The sequence below is a fragment of the Acinonyx jubatus genome, chromosome B4 (genome assembly GCF_027475565.1).
Source record: "Acinonyx jubatus isolate Ajub_Pintada_27869175 chromosome B4, VMU_Ajub_asm_v1.0, whole genome shotgun sequence".
NCBI lineage: Eukaryota > Metazoa > Chordata > Mammalia > Carnivora > Felidae > Acinonyx > Acinonyx jubatus.
In genome coordinates this window covers 127,266,903-127,287,910 of record NC_069387.1, presented here as the reverse complement: position 1 = coordinate 127,287,910, position 21,008 = coordinate 127,266,903, and the positions used below count along the sequence as shown (strand labels likewise).

General features: G+C 57.7%; 1 protein-coding gene across 4 annotated transcripts; it reads right to left on the bottom strand.

Moving 5' to 3' along the window:
• Nucleotides 1–1,267: 1,267 nt before the first annotated feature.
• On the bottom strand, nt 1,268–21,008 carry MCM5 (minichromosome maintenance complex component 5). Of its 4 annotated transcripts, none has more exons than XM_027070889.2 (17): nt 20,903–21,008; nt 20,537–20,711; nt 18,535–18,661; nt 18,318–18,446; nt 15,269–15,441; nt 13,235–13,390; nt 11,668–11,834; nt 11,153–11,324; nt 10,631–10,742; nt 8,921–9,064; nt 8,534–8,599; nt 8,167–8,343; nt 7,403–7,515; nt 6,088–6,216; nt 4,724–4,866; nt 2,767–2,894; nt 1,268–1,618 (listed from the first exon to the last, which is right to left on the bottom strand). In XM_027070889.2, the coding sequence occupies exons 2-17, from the start codon at nt 20,701–20,703 to the stop codon at nt 1,517–1,519; spliced, it is 2,205 nt and encodes a 734-aa protein (XP_026926690.1). In that variant the 5' UTR covers nt 20,704–20,711; nt 20,903–21,008; the 3' UTR covers nt 1,268–1,516. The 4 variants fall into 4 exon arrangements, with proteins under 4 accessions (XP_026926690.1, XP_026926689.1, XP_026926691.1 ...); XM_027070888.2 differs by having other exon boundaries at nt 20,862–20,995; XM_027070890.2 differs by having other exon boundaries at nt 20,913–20,983.

The following is a 21,008-nucleotide window of genomic DNA, read 5'->3' as shown; positions in this document are numbered from 1 at the left end:
CAACATTTACAACAGCCAAGATACGAAAACGACTTTGGACCTAATTCCAAGATATGGAATCCATCCACTGACGGAAAAATGGATGAAGAAAACGAGATGTATGCACACACACACACACACACACACACACACACACACACTATCCAGCCATAAAAAAGGAAGTCAAAGAAAAAATATTGTATAACCTCACTTATACATGGAGTCTTAAAAACAAAAAAAACAAAAAACACAAAAAAACAAAACAAACACCTCAAGAGACACAGAGAATAGATGGGCGGTTGCCAGAGGTGGGTGGTGGAGAGTGGGCAGATAGGTGAAGGGGGTCTAGGGGTACGTACTTGCTAGTCAGTTAGCCATGAGGAGGTAACGCACAACATGGGGACCCTAGTTAATACTGTCTTATGAATGTTTCAAAGTCGCCAAAAGAGATCTTACAAGTTCCCATCCCAGGGATGCCTGGGTGGCTCCGCTGAGGGTCTGACTCTTGATTTCAGCTCAAGTCATGATCCCAGGATCGTGAGATCGAGCATCGTGTCGGGCTCTGCGCCGAGCATGGAGCCTGCTTAAGATTCTCTCTCTCCCTCTGCCCCTCCCTCACTCATGCTCCCTAGAATTAAAGTTCCCATGACACACACGCAAAAATTAACTACTTGTGGTGACCCTGCCCAAGAAAAAGGAAACGGCAAAAGGCGTATCCTCAGACCCAGAGAAGTCGATTGCCTCAGCCAAGGCCACACAGCTACGGGGAGCCCGCGGGGAGCAAACCAGCGCACACAACACTGGCACCTCCACTCTCAGCCACTTTGCTCTAAAGCCTGTGGGAATCCAGGTCCCCGAATCCCAAAAGCCACTGGCATCTCACCGCACTGCTCCGTCCTCCCTGAGCACCTCGCTGTCATTATCCTGAACACAACCCTGCAAAGCACGTGCTAGCGTCAGCCCTTTACGGTCCGGACACTGAGACACGGAAAGGCGTGGGACTGGGCGGGCCTGAGGCAGGAGCACAGCCTCCGCGCCCCCACAGGCTCCGGGGAGCAGCAGAGCCCATCTTGCGCACCCCCCCAGAGCCCTCCACACGTCCCGGATCTGGTGGGATTCTCACCGCTGCCAGCTGGTGAGTTCAAGAACCTGGAGCACAAAAGGGAAGGGAGCTGCCCAAGGGCCTGAGGGGCGGACGCAGGTCAGATGCCCCGCTCGGTCTGGCTCCAAGGCTGGTCTGCAGGGCAAGATGGGGGCGGGGACGGGCTACCCAGTGCAGAAGCCCAGAGACATCCAAACGCACCGCGGCTTTATTATTTCAACAAACTCCAAAAGCACGCCTCCTGGACCTGCGCCAGAGGCAGGCGCCGGGAGGTGGCGAGGCAGGGGGGACGCTCCTTCCTCCAGGGCAGGTGGAGAGCGCGTGGGAAGTTCAAGATGGCAGCAGGGAGGCGGAGGGCAGTGACGTTCGGGGTGCGGGCCGTGCGGGAGGCGCGGGCCGTGCAGGAGGCACGGGCAAGTCCGAGGCCGCGAGGGCTCACTTGAGGCGGTAGAGGACCTTGCGCTGCATGCGATGCTGAATCTCGCCCCGTCGGAGCATGAGCTGCAGGACCTTGTGGATGGCGTGCTCCGGGTATTTCTGCGGACGCAAGGCTGGATGCAGGAGCGTGCCTCCAGAGGGGACCCCACGTATCCCCCCCCTGCTCACAGAGAACTTCCGGTTTATCAAAGGCCTTCACACCCATTTCCTTGGCTCCGGCGAAGGGCTCACACCTCCTGAACTCTACTACGTGCCAGGCACCATTCTAGTCTTCGTACCTCAACTCACTCCACCCCCACAACAGCCCCACGCAGCCGGTACTGTGATTACTCTCATCTTACGGGCCAGGAGCTGAGGCACAGAGAGGCTAAGTCACGTGCTCAAAGTCACACAGCAATTAAGTGGCAGACCTGGGCCTGAACGGAGTCCACCTGACTCTAGAACCCAAGCTCTTGACCCCCTAAACCTCCCTAAGCCCCAGTCTGCTCACATATAGAACGAGCGTGGTACCACCTGCTGCGTGAAACTGCTCTAAGATTCAAACGACATGACGTATGTTAAGAGGAGCTGAAATCAGAAAGGCATGGATTGTTCCTGTGGTTTTAAAGACCACAAGTTGGGGCGCCTGGGTGGCTCAGTCAGTTAAGCGTCCGACTTCAGCTCAGGTCATGATCTCACGGTTCGTGGGTTCGAGCCCTGTGTCAGGCTTTGTGCTAACAGCTCAGAGCCTGGAGCTGCTTCCGATTCTGTGTCTCCCTCTCTCTCTGCCCCTCCCTAGCTTGTGCTCTGTCTCTCTCAAAAAGAAAAAAATGTAAAAAAAAATTAAAAAAAAAAAAGACCACAAGTTCTCCACAGCACCCAGAAGGCCCCACTCCTCTCTGGGTTCTCGAACGTTGTCCTCCATGAACTGGAGACTCCCCCTCCTGACTCTGCCCCTCCCCACCCCACAAAAGCCAGGCAGCGAGGGCAGAGATACATGGGAGGTGCTGGGGGAGCCTGGGTGTGGTTGTACCAGAACACCAGCCCCCCGTCCTCTCCCCTAATGGGAGAGAAGACCACCCCTGCCCCAGACTGAGGCCATCTCTAGGGGATGAATGACGGGAACAGGTCCAGGGCGAGGAAGAGCCACCTCATCCCCATCCCCAACCCAGGCCTGTCAGCTGAGCAACAGGACACAGGTGCCTGGTGGGTAGGAGGCAGGCCGCGGGAGCCCCCCGCCCCCCGCCCCAGGCCACGGGAGGGCCTACCTGCTTGGTGAAGTCCTGGATGATGCTGTGCTCCGACACCTGGGAGCCGATGGCAAAGCGGCGCTTGAGCTGTTTCTCGATGCGGCTCAGCATCTCCTGGTCCTCCTGGCTGGTAAAGCCCTCCACCCCTGTGGGCAGAGAGAGACGGGTAGGTGGGGACGGGGCACCAGAGACCTCAGTCTGCTCATGGTGGGAGACCTGAAGGGACGGGGCCGCTGAGCCAAGAAAGGGTGGCCGGGGAACGGTGCATGGGGGACAGCATGGGCCTGTGGAGATGGTTGGACACAGCCGTGAGTCAGGGGACACAGCACACCTGTGTGGAAGGATGCTCCAGGCAACGGACTGGCAGGTGCAAAGGCACAGGGGTAGAAACCCGACTTCGTTCGAAACCCTGTCCAGAGACCAGGGACGTGGCCAGACCGGCGACCAGGGGCCAGGTCCTGGGGGCCCTAGGCCATGGCACGGGTTTTGCTTTGATTCTGGGAACGGCCAGGGGAGGGCTCTGAGGAAGGACGTGAGCGGACTTGGAGAGAGAGCCCGTAATACCTGGACCCCACCCGGCTGGTCAGGCAGCAGGGACAAAGTTCCTGGAGGAGCAGATCTGAGAGAGCCGAACCCACCAGTGCCCCAAGGAGGGAGGGCAGGCTGCCCAGAGACCACGGCTGTGAGGTGCCCCAAGGGGCCCGGGCAAGCACCAGGCTGCTGCAGGGCACGTTCCTCCTGCTGACCAAGGCCTACAGATGCCCTGGGGTGTCAGCTGAGGAGAGGGTGGGGCACGGTCAGCAGAGCCACTGGGTGGGGGACCTCAAGGCTCCAGGATGAGCTTAGGCTGCTACGCAGCCTAAGACGCCCAGTTCAAACCTCACTGCCCCAAATCACACCTGACCTCTGGCCATCAGCAAACCCAAGAGCCCCCATAGGCAAATTTCTCATGTTGACGGGAATCCCCTCCAGGGCAGAGACGGAGTCTTCACCAAGGGGAGGGTGGGGGCGATCAGGCCCCTCACACCACCCAAGGCACCGGCCACACTCACCCTTGAACATGCCAAGCCTGCTCCCTCCTTGGAGGCGTGGCATTCAGCCTCCCCCCACAGTGTCCTCTCCCCCTGCCCTTATTTCCTCTTTTCACACCACTCCTGAATAACGTCACCTCCTCAGAGAAGCCCTCCAGACCATCTTCCTCCAACATATCCGGCCTGCCAGGATCTCCCCCGCCCCCGCAGCCCAGGGCACTTCTGACTGCCTGAACCCCATCTATCTGCCTTTGTCGAGTCTCTCCCCATCTCAAATGAGGCCCGCACGGCAAGGACGTCGAGATCTGTTCGCTCCTACACCCCTGGCACCTGGAACAACGCCTGACAAACACCACAGCCTGCTCGGTGAAGGAATGAATCTACTCCCAGAAGAGTCTGGCACAGCCAGTGATCCAGAACAATCTGTTCAAAGACTGAGCCTGAAGCAGACTGTAGGGCTTATGCCAGTTTGACCTTCACTGCCCTCCGGGTCGAGACCTGCATTCCAGCTAACGAACAGCCAGCCTTGGCACCATGAAAAGGCCTCTGAATGCCTGTCTTATTTCTAAGTGCCCCGCCTGGCTTCTCGGGGGGGGGGGGGGGGGGGGGGGGATGTGGGGACAGCTGGAAGTAAACGGGAAAGAGTTCTGGAAGCACTCAGAACGGTTACGAGCTCACAAGGAGTGCCATCGTTCTCAGATGAGGACAAGGTGACAGTTCTTCCTAATTAACTGGGTCAAGAGGAGTGTGTCCAAGGGTGTGGAGAGAAGCCACCGCTTGTCATCGTGGAAGGAAGTGGCCGGGGCGGAACTGGGAACGGGGGCTCACCGCCGGGAGGACGCTTGGAGACGCTCGGCAAAGGCACAGACGCGACACATGCTCCGGGCCTCCCGGCTGTGGCCCCCACCCCCCCCCCCCCAGCTCGGGTCTCTGCGCCTGCTCACCTGACAAGGTGCCGGACAAGGCAGCGTCCAGCGTGGACACCTGGAAGAGCCGCAGAGCCTCCTCCACGTCCGCCTCCGTGGCAAAGGGCTGCAGCTTCATCTTGCTGAGGGCCTCGGCGATGCGCACGATGGCCTCCAGCTGCCTGCGTGGGAGCAAGGGGACGCGGCGGGGACTCAGCTCACCCCCCGCCCCTGTCCCAGCACAGCATCAGGGAGGCGCCTGCCCAAGGTGTCAGACGACGGGAGAATTTGCTTGCGGTCCCCACGACCCTCAGAAACGGAACCCCAGGGGCGCCTGGGTGGCTCCATCGATTGAGCGTCCGACTTTGGCTCAGGTCATGATCTCATGGTTCATGAGTTCGAGCCCCACATCGGGCTCTGGGCTGACAGCTTGGAACCTGGAGCCTGCGTCGGATTCTGTGTCTCGCTCTCTCTCTCTGCCCCTCCCCCACTCGCGCTCAGTCTCCGCTCTCTCAAAATTAAATACACATCAAAGAAATGGAACCCCAATTTTTACTCCAACATGTGGTGCCCAGCTCAAATTTGACATTTCCCAGCCTCTCTCTGGTATCTACGTGTTTCTATGTGACTAACGTAGGCCAAGAAGATGGAAGTTCAAACATTTTGTGGGAATTTCAGGAAATGTCCTTAAAAGATGGGCCCTTCTTTTCCTGCCTCTCCTGTCTCCAGGAATGCAGAGGTGATGGCTGAACTTCCAGCAGCCATCTTAGACTAGGAGGATAAGGGTAAGCATGAAAGAGCCCCACTTGCCAATGACTCTGAGGAGTCATCGCATCAGTCCTGGACCACCCACCCTCTAACATTTTTACACGTGAGAGAGAAATAAACTCTGATTTATTTACTCTGTATTTTCCATTACATACAAACAAAATCACTTCTAACTAATCAGTGCTAGAGACCGGATTCAGACGAGATGGGGTCAAACTCCTCATCACCATCTTCTACTGTGTAATTTCACAAAAATGAGGAGTTAACCATGAAAACTGAGATCCAGAGAAGGAAAGCCATTTCCCTGCAGTCAGTCGGCCAAAGTCTAGGACCCAGGTCTCTTTAACTCCCATAACTGGACCCTTCCCTTTCCCTCATGGTGCCCTGCAACGAGGGAAACCAGACAAAATTCAAAAAACAGGGTCCCAGATCTTCTCAACCTTAAAACAGGCCAAGAAGTACATACCGTGAGGGTTTATATTCCCAAAAGCCTCCCTGACCCACAGCCCTCACTACAGGCCTGCGCTGTGCGGTGAGCAAGGGCCCCCAGCCCTGGCTTGCGAGGCACACCCTACTTTGTAAACCGAGGAGGCCCATGCAGCCCTCCTGGGCCCGGCCCTCCCGCGCCCGCTCACCGCACGGTGATGGGGATGTTGGAGCGGCGGTCGCTGTCCCTCTCGTGCTGCCGGGCTCCGCTCCGCATGATGATATACCGGTTCTTCAGCTTCTCTGCGGCCTCTGCTGACAGCCGGGGGCCACACTTCCTGCAGGATGGTGGGGAGCAGCTGACATGAGGCCAGGAAGGGTTCTCGGGGCACCCACCATGTTGCCCAGCCAAGTGACAGTCACAGATTCAGGGGAATACTCAGATCACCTAAGGCAACCCTCATCCTGAGGGTGAGAAGACAGAGCCAGGAGGGAGGAGTCGACTCCCCAAGGCCACCAAGGACCTGGCGTCAGGATGGGGCAAGCCTCACAGCTGGGGCCCGAGCCTCTAAGGACGGGGCCACAGGAGCTCAGAACTGTGACAAGGACCCAGGACGGGAGTCACTGCGCCACTCCATCACTCCAAGGGTGGGCAGGGGGGAACTGAGGGACCTACCCGACTACAGTGCTCCCCTCCCATCAGAGGGGCTCTTGAAGACTCCTCCACCCTCAGGTTTTACCCCCAACAAGAGGCCACTGAGGCATATGTCCAGCATCTCCACACCGTGGCTAACAGCACAGCCCCTGGAGCCAGGTACCTGGGTTCAAATCCTTGCTCTCCTACCTCCCACTCAGGACCTTGGACAAGCTACTTAACCTTTCCTTCCCTCAGCTTCTTAGCCGCAGCCCCAGTAAAATGGATTCCTATGGTCCCTCAAAGGTTTAGGGACAGGGCTAAAGTTCGCTTACACGTGAAATACTCAGAGAACACCCAGCACAGGGTAATTATTGTATGTAGGATTACAGTTACTGGCCGGCTGTGAAGAAAACAGGAATAAAAGTCTCAGCTGCCATTTCCCGAATGTTGACTCGGTGCAGGGGCTCTGCCAAGCACTTAATCACCCGTGCCATCATTACAAAAACCCTAGGCAACACCAGTCCAGGAAAAGGGAGATTCAGAGGGCAACTGACTCGCCCAAGGTCACACGGTGGGGCGGACGTGCCCCAGAGCCCATGTGCACGATGTCCACACTGCACCGCCTCCCTGCATGTGAGAGTCGAGCTGATCTTTCAAGACCTTCTGATTTTTACAACCTCGTTTTAGACATGTGGCAACGTAAGCCAAAAGCCACCGAGTGACCTGTGCGAGTTCAGAAAGGAACCTAGCCAGAACCCTCAGGAGGGCTTCACTTGTAAGAAGGCATCCCTTCTTGTAATCCCTCGTAAGAAGCAGGCTCAGGGTTCTCTCCCACCCTAGGAGAGCCAGGCAACCTCACTCCTGCAGGGCCAATGCCTAGGACTCACGCTCGGCAGTAGGCAATGAACTTCTTGAGCTTGGCCAGGTCGACCTCACCCTCCACAGCCTGGGTCTGGGTCAGTGCACTCACATGCAGAGTGACGACGTGCTTGGCCAGCATCTGGGGAGGCAGAGGGGACACTGGGTCAGCCCACAGGCCCTCCCCAGCCTGGATCCCAACACAGAAGTTGAGCAGGCAGGAAGGAGGAGCTGGTAGGGCCAGAACTCGTGGAAAGGAGGAGGCCCCCCTTTCCTCAGGGTCTGTGAGCCGACCAGACAAAATCACAGAGCTGCCAGGGCCATATCGGCCACAAGGAGAGCATCTGCCTGAGTACAAGCCTCCAGCAAAGGAGGGAGAGCAGAGGCAGAAGCAGAGAGCTCTGACCACGGGGCCCCGGATGCAGCTGAGCCCCACACCTTTAGGCTTGCCCATTACATAAGCCACCACTTTCTTCCAGAGACGTCCTGGCCAGAGCCGGTCTTCTATTATTTGCAGAGGTCAACTTCCTTGTTTCGTATACAAGGGGCTGAGGCCCGGGGAGGGAACGATTGACCCAAACCGCATAGCCTAGCACACACAGGAGGCAGGACTGGACCCCCAGTCCAGTGTTCTCTGCAAGCCACAGCCACCCCTCTTGGGCTGCCCACTTACGGGCAAGTCGGATTGATGGTCAGGACTCTGGGCCAAGCCCCGGTGACCCTCCCCCAGAACTGCAGCCCTGGCTGGACCCGGCCCTGTGCGCCCTGTGGCCCTGGCAGTCTTCAAACGCACCACGTCCCTCTCCTCGTTGTGCTCGTCCTTGACAATGAAGATCATGTCAAAGCGGGACAAAATGGTGGGCATAAAGTCGATGTTGTCCTCCCCCTTCGTCTCATCCCAGCGCCCGAACACCGAGTTGGCTGCAGCCAGGACGGAGCACCGGGAGTTGAGGGTGGTGGTGATCCCAGCCTGAGGGGAGAGGGAGGGAAGCAGATGGCAGAGATGAGAACCCGGGGGCACATCCCCTCCGTGCGTCCGTGCACACGCGCCCCACGACCCCAGGCCGGCGGCTGCTGCCAGCACAGGCCCTGGCGAACAGTGGCCCCCGGCCAGCACCCTCCCCACGCACGCCGGGCCAGGCTGGACGGGAGTTGCACACCTTGGCTATAGAGATGGTCTGCTGCTCCATGGCCTCGTGGATCGCCACTCGGTCGTCTTCCCGCATCTGTGTGGGACAGGAACGTCTGAGGCCCAGGCAAGGGGGCAGGAGAGCAGCAGGGCAGCAGGAAAACCACAGCAACTACCAGTCAAGCCCCAACTCTATGCCAGGCGGACGGCAGGAACGTGGAGCCCTCTCGCGCCAGTGGCCACGAACCCACTCTCCAGATGAGGAAACGGAGGCTCAGAGAGGTTAAACTACTTCCCTCGATAACAGGCCCAGAGACTGACCACACCGGGCTCTAAGTCAGAGGCGGTTTGTGCCGTCTGAGCACAGGAGGCCACACCTCCACCTTCCAGCTGCCAGCCACGTCGCCATCAGACTCACCTTGTCAAACTCGTCGATACAGACGACCCCGCCGTCGGCCAGGACCATGGCCCCACCCTCCATGATGAAGTTCCGGGACGAGGGGTCCCTCATCACTGAGGCGGTCAGGCCTGCCGCGCTGCTGCCTTTCCCCGATGTGTACACCTGCAGGGAGAAGAGGAGGGGTCAGGGCCCCGCACATCTCCAGCTCCACGCTCTGACCCCAGTGAGGCCGGGGCCCAGACTGATGGGGCTGGCTCAAGCTCACACACCAAAGCCGGCCGCAGAGCCCAGGACAGAACCCCAAGCTCCTCCCCTGGGCCAGGAAGGCAGCCCCGGCACCAGTCTGGCCCGGTGGGCGTCCACACGCACTCTTCACCTGAGTCCCGCCACAGCCCTGGGAATCGGCCCTCGGGGGCCCGGCTCACAGAGGAGCAGACGGAGACCCAGAGATGAAGGACACACTTCGAGGTGGCCTCAGGGCTGGAACAGGGACGCCTGACCCCCAAGGAGAGGCTTCCCCCTCCCCAGTCCCCTGTCATCTCTGTACAGACTTGAGTACCACATGCTGCCCCTGTGGCAAGTCCCAACCCAGGTGGCCTTACGTATGCACCCATTTCAAACTTAGCCCTTAAAAAAAGAAAGGATATGAAGTATCCCACTGCATTTTTTATGTTAAGCTACGAACTAAAACACCGCTTCAGATATATTGAGCTACACACAATAGTAAGATTAGTTTCGTCTGATCCTTTTAGTTCTCTAACGTGGCCACCAGAAACTTCAGCCCACTGGGGGCACCTGGCTGGGCCCAGTCAGTTAAGCAGCAGACTTCGGCTCAGGTCGTCTCACGGTTCGTGAGTTCCAGCCCCGCATCGGGCTCTGTGCTGACAAGTCAGAGCCCGGAGCCTGCTTCGGATTCTGTGTCTCCCTCTCTCCCTGCCCCTCCCCCACCCGTGCTCTGCCTGTCTCTGTCTCTCTCCCAAAAATTAACACTAAAAAAAATTTTTGTTTTTTTAAAGAAACGTAAGCCCACCCCATGGCTCATGGCTGTAGTGCACACGTGCTTGTCAGGCTGCTCCAGCAAGGAGCCCCTGGCATACTTCCGGTCTATCCAGACTACAGCTCCCGCTGGCACAGCCCTGTCCCACTGGCCACGATGGCCATCCCCGCCCTCTCTGAGCCCCCAGACCCCAATCACTGTACAGAGCACCCCGCCTACCACACACCTGGGGTCAGATCCCTGTGCTTGCACTTACTAGCTGTGGGACCCCGGGCAAGACAGAGCTATTCTGTACCCATTTCCTCCTCCTTAAAGGGGTCACAACACCCACCGTGCAGCGAGTAGAAGGTCAGGTGAGTAAATCTACGTAATGCACTGCGAGCAGGGCCCGGCCCTTAATCTTCATGTGATTATTACCAACATTACGGCTCAGTGGGTAAACAGTCTCGGGGACAATAGGTGACTTGCTTGCGGTCCATGACCAGCCAGCTACTGGCCTGGCAGAGATCCAGAGCCTGTGCTCGCTCACAGGCCGCACTCCACCCACGGCCCCAAACCGACCCACACCCATTGGTTCCCTTCCTCCTCCCTCTGTGCCGTCCTGACCACAGGCGAGAGGAACGAGAAAGAGATTCCGGGAAGCCAGCTGCCCCAGGGGTCCTGGGGACCCAGCAGCCCTGCCTGCAGCCTGCCTCCCTACTGGGGTGGCCCAGTGAGCCCTAGGCACTCACCCCGACGGGAGAGCACTTCTCCACAAACTTCAGCAGCTGGGACTTGGCCGTCCCCGGGTCCCCCAGCATCAGCAGGTTGATGTCTCCTCGGCGGGTGAGTCCATCAGGGAGCCTGGGGGAGGACGGGCAGGTGGGCGAGGCTGGCACTTGGGCTGGTCACGGGGAGGGCTGGCAGTCGGCCCCCCAACCGGGTATCACGAGCCTTAGAGCAGCAGGCAGCCAGGGGCTCCGGGCTGAGACCCTCGTTCACAGCCGCCGTGTCCCCTAGCCTCGCCCATGGTAGCAATGGGGGAGACAGCTTGCCTCCAGGGCACGGACAGCCAAGGAAACGGGAGACCACAGATGAGCCACAAGCCAGCTGACAGCAAGACTGGTTGATGGGGAAGGAGCCTGGGAGTAGCAGGCAAGGCTGAGGGTCCCAGGAAAATGAAAAGAACATTCAAGTCCTGACCATCAGCAGCTACCCTCATAGGGGCCAAGTTACTCATCCCCTCCAAGATCTGGGGGGACCCAGGCCCCCACCTCTTTCGGGAGCCCCCAAACAGCAGGCAGGCGATGGCCTTCTTCATGTCCGTTCCACCGAAGATGGACGGGGCGATGCTCTTGGAGATGACCTCATAGACATTGGGCAGGGCGGCCAGGCGCCGGAACTCCTCCTCCTCCTGTGGGGTCACGGGCCCGGCAAAGCTGCGGCCTGGGTGGGCCGGGGGGGGAGGGTGTGTGAGTGCTACGTGAGGGAGACCCTGGCCAGCCCACCGCCCAATCAGGGCGCCCTGCGGGGCAGGGCCTCAGAGCTGGGACGCCACAAGCCTGAGCAGAGACCCCGGTTCTGCCCCTCAGGAGTCAGCCTGTGCTCAGGGTCCAGTAAGTGAGGGGAACGGGTTCTGAGGAGCTATGGGGCTAGATCACGGACGCCCTTGGGGACCGCTGGGAAGGGTGGGGACAGGGAAATCAGGAGGCCCGGCAATGATCCAGAGGAGAGATGACAGGGGCTCGGCCCAGAGTGCAGCACAGCCAGGACCCCAAAGCCAACTCACCAGAGCCATCTGTGTCCACCTGGATGCCCAGGACACGGATGTAGGAGCTCCGGATGCCCACACCCACCCTGTCGCGGCCCCTGCTGGAGGTCAGGCCAAACTTCTTGATGGAATAGATGCCCATGATGGTGACCCTGTTCCCGGGGACGACCTTGTCACACAGGTACCTGAGGAAACAGGGAAGAAGGAGAAACAAAGATGAGAGCCTGGTGGGGACAGGGAGGTCTCTGACCCGCTCACCCACCCTGTCACACTCATGGTCCACCTTATCATCTATACCAGAGGCCTCCCCGCCTGAGCTGGCTCCAGCTGGCTCCGTGTTGGCTCCCCACCTCTTCACAAGCCCCATCCCCGTCTCATCTGCTGTCAGACTCGCCGCGGGCTCCCCAAGCCTTCCTCCTCAGGCCCTCCAGCCTCTCTGCAGGGGCCACCCCCACTTCTGCCTCTTCATGGCCCCATGAGCTCCGTTCCGTCAACTCGTTTTGCCTCTGGACTTCCACGTTCTCTTCTCAAAACGAAGGTGCTGGAAGAAGGCAGTCTCCGAGCCCCTCCAGCCAGAGCTGGAGCAGTGGGGACGCTGGGGTGTACATCCGGACCCTGCCACTCAGAAGTCACCGCACATCTCTGAGCTTGTGGGGTGGGGGCAGCGATATCACGGGATCAAGAGAGGAAACAACCCAAAAGTGCTTTCCATGCGGGAAAGAGTCACATCCCACCAAGGAGCGTCACCATCACTGTCACTGTTCTGAGAGGATTCTAAGGCCCTTCTTCCCACACACCACTGCTTGAGTCTGGATTACTGACTGCTTGGAGAATAACCTAATCAACAACAAACACTCAATTTGTATTAAGGAGCTATGCTAAACACGCGCATCTTCCAATTACCATCTCCCAGCAGCTTAACTAGAGATTCAGGACTGTCATTATGCCCGTTTTCCTGATGAACAAACCGAGGCTTTGCCAACTCATGTAACTCGCTCGAGTCTGACCTCTACACGTCCCACTGCCACTGACGAAGCTAACAAGACCTGTGGATCCACGCCTCAGGAAACCACACAGCACAGGACACCTGCACGCACACCCAGGTGCACCAGCCCAGGTGACGAACCCCCATCACGTCACCAAGTCTTCCACTCAGGTGGCCGAGAGGGGACCAGACTCTAGTCAAGCACCCTCCCCTCCTTCCCGATCCTTCAGCAAAACCCAAGGAAGAGGGTGAACAGAGAGCCAGGGATGCAGGCGAGGCAGGGGCTCTCCCAGCTCCGAGGGCTGCGGGGACCCCCCCGGAAAAACCCAGAACCAGAGCCCTCAAGGAGCCAGTCGGCCTCTCGGGGTTCCAGGTCCAGCACCCGCATGGCAGGGGCTACACGCCCTCACAGACTCTGGGAGGACAGGACGAGCGGAAACATGGGAGGCACCAGGGTACCAGCGAAGGGGTGTTCCGTGACGAGCCACCCTCTCCGCCCACCACACTCACTCGGCCACACCCAGCACCTGAGCTGGGGACTCGGCCTGGCCGCTGCCCCAGTGGGAGCCCCTCCCTGCCCCCAGCCCCAGCCTGTGTCACCTGTCGCAGTAGAGCTGCATGTGTCTGGGCATCTCGCCGTGAGGCACCGCGTCGGGCAGCTCCTGCAGCTTGAGGGTCTGGAAGTCCACACACTTACACTTGTCGGGCATGATGAAGTACGGGTCCAGCGGGCACTTGGGGCGCCCAGCCTGATCCCTGCACAGGGGGAAGAGAAAGGATCACCAGAGCTCCCCTGAGAACCCAAACCCCAGGGAGCCCACCCCAGGAGTCGGTGACAAGCTCTGGTCCACAGCAAGTTGAGGGTCTCCGCAACAGCGGGGCAAGGCCCTTAAAAGGAGTGCAGCTCTGTGGGGTACCACGAGCCAGGTGAGGAACGGGGAGGTCTGCTCTAGGCCCGGCTCCTCCCCCTTGCAGACAGGTCACACTTCCAAGCCCCACGAGGGTCTCGGGGTCCCCACAGGTAGAGGAGCCAAATCACCAGTGACCTTATGAAACCCCCGCTCAAATCCCAGGACCTCTCGGTGAGGGTCTGGGCACCTGGAGACCACCCTCAGGGTCCAGGCCTCTATTCACCTCCATGTGACGAAGTCACAGTTCAACTATTACCGAGGCGTTAGAGCAAAGCACCCCCTACGTGCCAGACACAGTTCTACAGGCCAGGGACATGGCAGGGAGTCCCTGCTCGTATGAACTTATGGTCTAGTCAGGGAAGAAAAAGCCAGCCAGCGAATGACTCCATAACAGGACGACAGGCAGTGCTCCATGCCGTGAAGTCGGTGGGTAACAGAGTGACTGGGCACACACACACCCAGTGTAAGCTGGAGGCCTGGGGGAGGACCTCTGTGAGAGGACAGAAGAGAAAGCTGATGGAAAAAGTGAGAATGTGGACTGTGGAGGTCAGAGGAAAGAATGTTCTGGGCAGAGGAAATAGCATGTTCAAAGGCCCTGTGTTAGGAGGGAGGCAGCGAGGCTGGGCCCAGAGTTGGGGGAGGACCGGAGGCCAGAGAGGGCTGTGGAGGGCCGTGCGGGCCAGGACAGCGCTGGTCTCTGGGTGACATGGAAACGACTGGGTCACCTGTGGCTGCAGAGTGGAGAACAGACTGGGAGATGAGGGTGGGCCCGGGATTCACCACTCCAGGTGAGAGGACGACAGACATGCCCAGGAGGTTAGGAAAAGGTCTGGTTCTCTACATGCAATCTTAAGGGCAGAGCCAAAAGGACTTCCCGGAAACATTCTGAGACCGAGCACTTGGGCCTGGGCACCTGAAAAGATGGGGCTCCCATCTGGGACGGGGGAGGGGAGCTGTGGAAGGACAGATCTGGGGGGTGGGATGGAGGTCAGGTCAGTGTGGTTCAAATCTGCAGTGTCCCCTGGGCACCGGCTCGGGGGCATCCCGCCCACAACCAGGTCTGACTCTGGAGTTCAGGGGAGACACATGTGAGTGTCCTCTGCGCACGGATGATTCTTAAAGCCCGAGACCACTCAGGGAATGAGTGCAGAAGAAGGGAGCAGGGCTGAGCCCAGGGCACTGCCGACACTTAGGTCAGGTAGCTGAGGGGGACCAGCAGAGGCCAATGAGCAGCCTGAGAGAGGGCATGGGCCCTCAGACCAGGAGTGGAGATCATTTTCTGTAAGAGCCAGAGTGTAAACATTCGGTGTTACGGGCCAAGAGGCCACACACGCAGTCTCTACAGTGCAAATGTGGTCATAGGCAACGTGTAAATGAACAAGTGTGCTATGTCGCTGGCCCGGCTGCCCCAGCAAGCCAGTTTGCTTCAGAAGACTCCAGACAGACTCATCCCCCTGGAGTGCTTTCCCCTTTGAACCCTGGGTTCCCCGCACAAGTCGTCTGGACGTCCCGGTGGGCACAGAACTCACCAATGGAGAAGGACATGGCCCCTGGTTCTCAGCCCTGAGCCCCAGCGCATCGGCCCACACCACCCCCACAGGGCACGCCTCTGCCCCAGCCCCTCTCCCTGCAGGCGCTGCAGGCTGGTCCCTACCCTTCCCGTCTCCACTCAGATGTCCCTCCCCCAACAAGGCCCTGGGGCCCCCCCGCAAGGCCCACTCACGTGTTGCACTTCCTAGGCAGGGCGTAGCCCTCCAGGCCGGGGCGCATGGCGATGTTGCTGAGCGTGTTGCGACAGCTGCGGCACTGGATGGAGATGCGGGTGGCCTTGGCTCGGACCCCAGACGCGGAGATGATGATGCCAGGAATCTTTACCAGATGCGACATCATGTCCGACTGCAAGAGAGCCATCCAGAGGGCGGTTGATTAAAGGGAGACAGGGACCCCAGAGAGTGCACGGGAAAATCTTTTTCTCACGTATGCAGAAGCACTGAGAGATAAAGTGGCACTTCTAGAATTTATTTCAAAGTACTTTGGCAAAAAAAAAAAAAAAAGAAAAAAAAGAACAAAGGCAAAATGTTAACCACTAAACCTAGGTGAAGGTATATGAAATTCATTACACTATTCCATTTCCATGTGTAATTTTCCATAAGACAAAACAAGAAAAGTTCCTTTCAGGGGAACCTTGCTGGCTGAGTCAGTAGAACATGTGACTCTTGATCTCAGGGCCTTGAGTTGAAGTCCCACGTTGGGTGTAGGCTTCCTTAAAATTAAAAAATTAAAATTAAAAGGACTTTAATATTTATGAGACTGAGAGTGAGAGACACAAAGCATGAGCGGGGGAAGGGCAGAGAGAGAGAGGGAGACACAGAATCCGAAGCAGGCTCCAGGCTCTGAGCGGTCAGCACAGAGCCCGATGCTGGGCTCGAACCCATGAAACCGCGAGATTGTGACCTGAGCCAAAGTCGGACACTTAACTGACTGAGCCACTCAGGAGCCCAAAATTAAAAAGATTTTTTTTTAAAAGTTCCTTTCGCTACCTTTTCTTCCAGTTCCCAGTGGCTTTCCTGGGACAGGCAGGCTACAGGTTCATGCTGACACCCCCTCCACCAAAGCCTGGGAGATGGGAGGTGGAGAAGGAAAGAGGCTGGCCCCCTCTGTGCTACGTAAGGCCACATGTGCCCACCACAAGCCGGGGACACTGGAACTGTTGGAACCACCACAGAGCATGTTTTTCAGACAACAATCTACAAAGACGCGGGCACCTGGCACTCCAGAATCCCGAAGGACTGGGGTAGTCTCAGCCCCTCCGAGCCATCCCTGACCAGTGATCCTTCTAGAGAGGGCTCCTCCTCTACTGTAGGAAACCCATCACCTCAAGTGGGTCATTCAATGTGTTCTCCAATGAGTCTGACAGTCGGAAGCGTGTCCCTGGGGGGAAGTGGAGGCTTGCCTCCCTCATGAAACAGCTGCCCCCCAAACAGGTCCAATGCCGCTTCCACAGAAAAGCGTGATGCTGAGTTTAATTCCAAACATAGTCACGGAGCCCTTCCCTGGTGCTGGGAATAGATAAAGCCGACAAGCTCCAGAACTCACAGCCCTGCTTCGGGAACAGACCTGCCATCGTGCCAGCCAAAGGCGGCTTGACAAGGACCCCCAAGAGAGCTGCGGGATGTGGAGTAGATCTGTCAAGCAAAGACCAGAGCATGGCCTTATGGGTATGATGCACGATGAGGAGGTGCCATTAGCTAAAAGGGTGACATCTGGGCCCCGCTATGGAGCATGCCGAGTACAGCCAAGTGCATCACCTCCTTAGATTCTAACCACCACCCTGGAACGGAACGACTAACGTCACGACCATCACTTCCTGCTCACTGCTCCCCTGGCTCTCACTCCTGCCAATTTTATAAATTGTCCTCCACGTGGCAGCCAAAGGGACTGTTTGCCAATGGAACCAGCCCACTCGAATACCTAAACACCCCCTGCTTTCCTACCGTGCTCCATACAGAATCCAAGCGCGTTTCCATGGCTGGAAAGCCTGGGCCCTCTGGCCTCTTCCTCCCTTCCCCCTTCCTTCCCTCAACCCTCATGTTCACTGGGGTCCGGCCACACTGGTTCCTTCTTGTTCCCTGAAGCATACCACTGTCCCCACCTCAGTGCCTTTGCACCTGCTTCTCCTTGAGCCTGGAATGTTCTCCCCTTGGGCTGTCACGCAGCTGACTATGACTCACTCAGACTCACTCCAGCATCACTTCCTGAGAGAGGCCTCTTCTGACCGCCATCCACCTCCCTTGGCCACTGTCATATTTACTCGCGTTTCTCTTTCCTTCATGACTCCTATCACGGCTCCTGAAGTTATCTCAAAGTCCTGTATCTGTCTCTCCCACCATAAGCTCTGTGAGAACCGAGTCCTGTCTGTTTACATGAGGGTCTAGCCCACACGTGGAGCACAGCAGCCTTCAGTATTTGTCAACTAAAACAAATAAACCCCTCAGATGCCAGCCCCTCCTGCTTCCCGATCACTCTTAGCCTCACCGGCTGTCCTTCAACATGGCCTTGACCATACATACCATGCCCCCCTCACCACTCAGGCTTTGTCCAGGCTGTACCTCTGCCTCCCTGGAATGTTCTCCCAACTGTCTGCCCACTGCTCGGTCTCCACTCAGATGGTTCTCCACCAGGGAAGCCTTCTGTCTTTCCCACAGGGCCACCCCCCTGATTTCTTCCACTGCACTTAGGAACATCCAAAAATCATCACGGGTGGGGCTCCTGGGTGGCTAAGTCAGTTGAGCATCCGACTCTTGATTTCGGCTCAGGTCATGATCTCATAGTTCAAGATCATGCCCTGCGTCGGGCTTTGCACTGTGCTTGGAATTCCCCCCCCCCTGCCCCTCCCCACCTCGCATGCACGCTTGCTCACTCCCAAAAATAAACATTAAAAAAAATAGGTAACTAAAATCACCCTGGGTGATATTCACTGCTTGACTCAGGGCTCCCCCCACACCCCACGGGTGGACATAAACCCCACACAAGAGCTTTTTGTTTAGCTCAATGTGATTTCTCCAAGAACCAACTCAATGCCTTGCCCACAGAAGGAGCTCAGTAAACATTTGTCCTATGAGTTAATTTTACAGAGGAGGAAACTGGCTCAGAGAAGTTGAGTGAGCTGCCCAGGGTCACACAGCTGGCACTTAGATCTGCCTTTGCCTGAAGCCCCTGTGCACCATGCAGCAGCCACTGCCACCCTCGGACCAGCCTCTAAGGGGACCCACCTTCAGGCTACGAATGCTGGACGGGCTGGCATCGGACTTGAGCATGACTTGAATGTCCTGGAGCACCTCCTCGCCAGTGGGCCGCGGCCGGGTCACCTCATCAGCCACCTCCTTGGCAGCCTCCTCCAGCTGAAGAGGAAGGAGACAGCTGTTGGTGACCAGAGCAGGACCGGCCCTGGAGCAGGGAGGGGAGGTTCAGGGACGGGGACCCACTCACCAGCTGCAAGTGCTCGGCTGGCTGCTTATACAAGTAGTCAGCCAGGTCCTCGTCAAAGCTGGCCAGGTCCTCCACCTCCACTTCGATCCAGTACTCCCCCAGGTTGTAATGGCGCTTGAGTTCATCCCTGCGGTGGGCAGGTGGCAGGGTGGGGGAGGGTGCAGAGGAGATCAACACTGGCCGAGGCGCACCTGCACCCCAAATCTGCCCACACCAGCACCACCACTGCCCGCCCCCTCCTCTTCCCAAATACACATCGAGTTCCAGGTGGTTCTGTGACGTAACCCTGCGGAGGCTCCCTGCTGCCGACAGAGGCATATCCTCCAAAAAAAAAAAAAAAAACCAGGTTCCGTGGAGATCGTCCACACGATGGCCGAAGCACAGTTCAACACTCCAACACAGGGTTGTGTGCACACACAGGTCAGTCTGGGAGACTCAGCTCTTTCGCTGCAGGACTCCCTGGAGCCTTTTACTTTCTCCTGGAGACTAACCTAACACACAGCTCAAACCTGGGAGCCCAAAGACAGCAGAGACTGTGTCTGTCTTATCAGCCACCAGATGCACTTTTTACAGAGCATCCTATGGGACTCTTGTCCCAAAACACACTTAGGGACCACTGACCCACACAGGGACCTCTCCTCAGCCTCATCTCAGACCTTATCCCCCACCCCTGCCTTATGTCCCAGAGCCACACACAAAATGACCACCCTGGCCCAAAAAACCCCTTGCTATTATAAAAAGCCACTCCTACCTCTCTGCCCATGCATGCAACTGCTCCTCTCAGGAATGCCTTCCACACCTGAAACTCTTCTCTCAGCCAGGGGTTAAACTTGGGCTCCTCTGGAAGCCCTCCCTAACTTCCTTCTATATTCCTCCTTTATTTTTTCCCTTTAATTTCTTTTCATGTTTATTTATTCATTTTGAGAGAGAGACAGAGCACGAGCAGCAGAGAAGACAAAGAGACAGAAAGAGAGAGAGAATCCCAAGCAGGTCCCGCACCATCAGCGAAGAGCCCGAAGTGGGGCTTGAACCCATGAACCTCGAGATCACAACCTGAGCTGAAATCCAGAGCCAGACACCCAAATAACTGAGCCACCCAGGCACCCATATAGTCCTCCTGTGAGGTAACTGTCACTTTGTAATTCGTCTCTTGGCCTCTATGCCTTGCTCCCACTGACTTATAAGCTTCACGGACCTAAGAGCTTCTAAAGGGTAAGCAATAGGCCTTTCCATCTTCATACCTCAATGCCTAGCACAATGCTTGGCACACAGATGGTCAATGTCAGCTGGTACATGAATAGGGGGAGGCACCATTTACTGACGACACAGAGAGACTGTTACTTGGAAGTCACTCAGTAATTGGTCCTGCCCAAGCCTGAACCTACAAATCCACCTCTGCCTTTTAAGGTGCTAGGGACAGAGGCTGGACCTACAAGGATCTGACATGATGCCGCGGATTATACAATGACAAAGAGCAGGTTCAGCGGAACAGTGCCTGGCCCGCAGCAGGTGCTGATCAATGGAAGTTGCAAATCAGAATGACTGCATGAACGAAGTAAATCCTAACTACCATCTTCACCTTTTACACCCATAGAGAACTTGAGTTTAGGAGACATCAAAGACAGTACACGGAAAAACAAGAAGCAAACGACCAGAAACAAGTCATGGGTTAAAAAAAAAAAAAAAAAAAATCAAAGGACCCTAGGAGCTCTAGCTGGCTGTTAGGAGCCCACTCAACAGGTGACCACTCAAAAGTTACCTTCAGGTATAACACGTACAAAACCAAAGGCCACAAGGGTGCGGCCGGATGAAGCACGGCTGGGACCCCGATCCTCGGACCTGGGACATGCTCCCTCATTTCTCTGGGCCCGTGTCCCCCCATTCGTGCTCTACTACACTAGCCGGCTCTGAGTGATGACGTGCGACCCCTGTCGGCGCCACACTGGGGGGGGGGGGGGGGTTCTGTGTGCCCTCCTTCCTCCTGTCCCGCTCCAGCCCGCACCTGTATTTGAAGGTGAAGCCGGTGCGGTCGGTGCCCACTCGGTACTGCCGCAGGAACTCCTTGAAGCGCCTCTGCAACTGCGACTTGCGGGCCTGCCCCTCGTCGGCCGCGGTGTCCCCCCCGAAGCTGTCGCTGTAGAAGATGCCGGGGTCGTCGAAACCCGACATGACTGCGCCTGGCGCGGGGACAAACAGCTGGAGCCGGCGGGGGTGGGCTCGGCTCCGAATGCGGGGCGGGGGGACCCCAGCTCGCCGGCGAGAACGCCTGCCCACCCTGCAGCGCCGTCGGGTGCTGAGACCTGCAGACCCCCCGCCCCCGGTCTCACCTCTGCGACCCCACAACCCCCAGACCCGGGTACACCAGCACCTCCACGCACCGCCGCCGAGTTTCGCGGGAAAAACGAGACGCCGCGTTCGGGCGCCGCGGCCGCTGCGTCCCCATTGGCTCGCTGAGGTTCTACAGCCAGCGATTG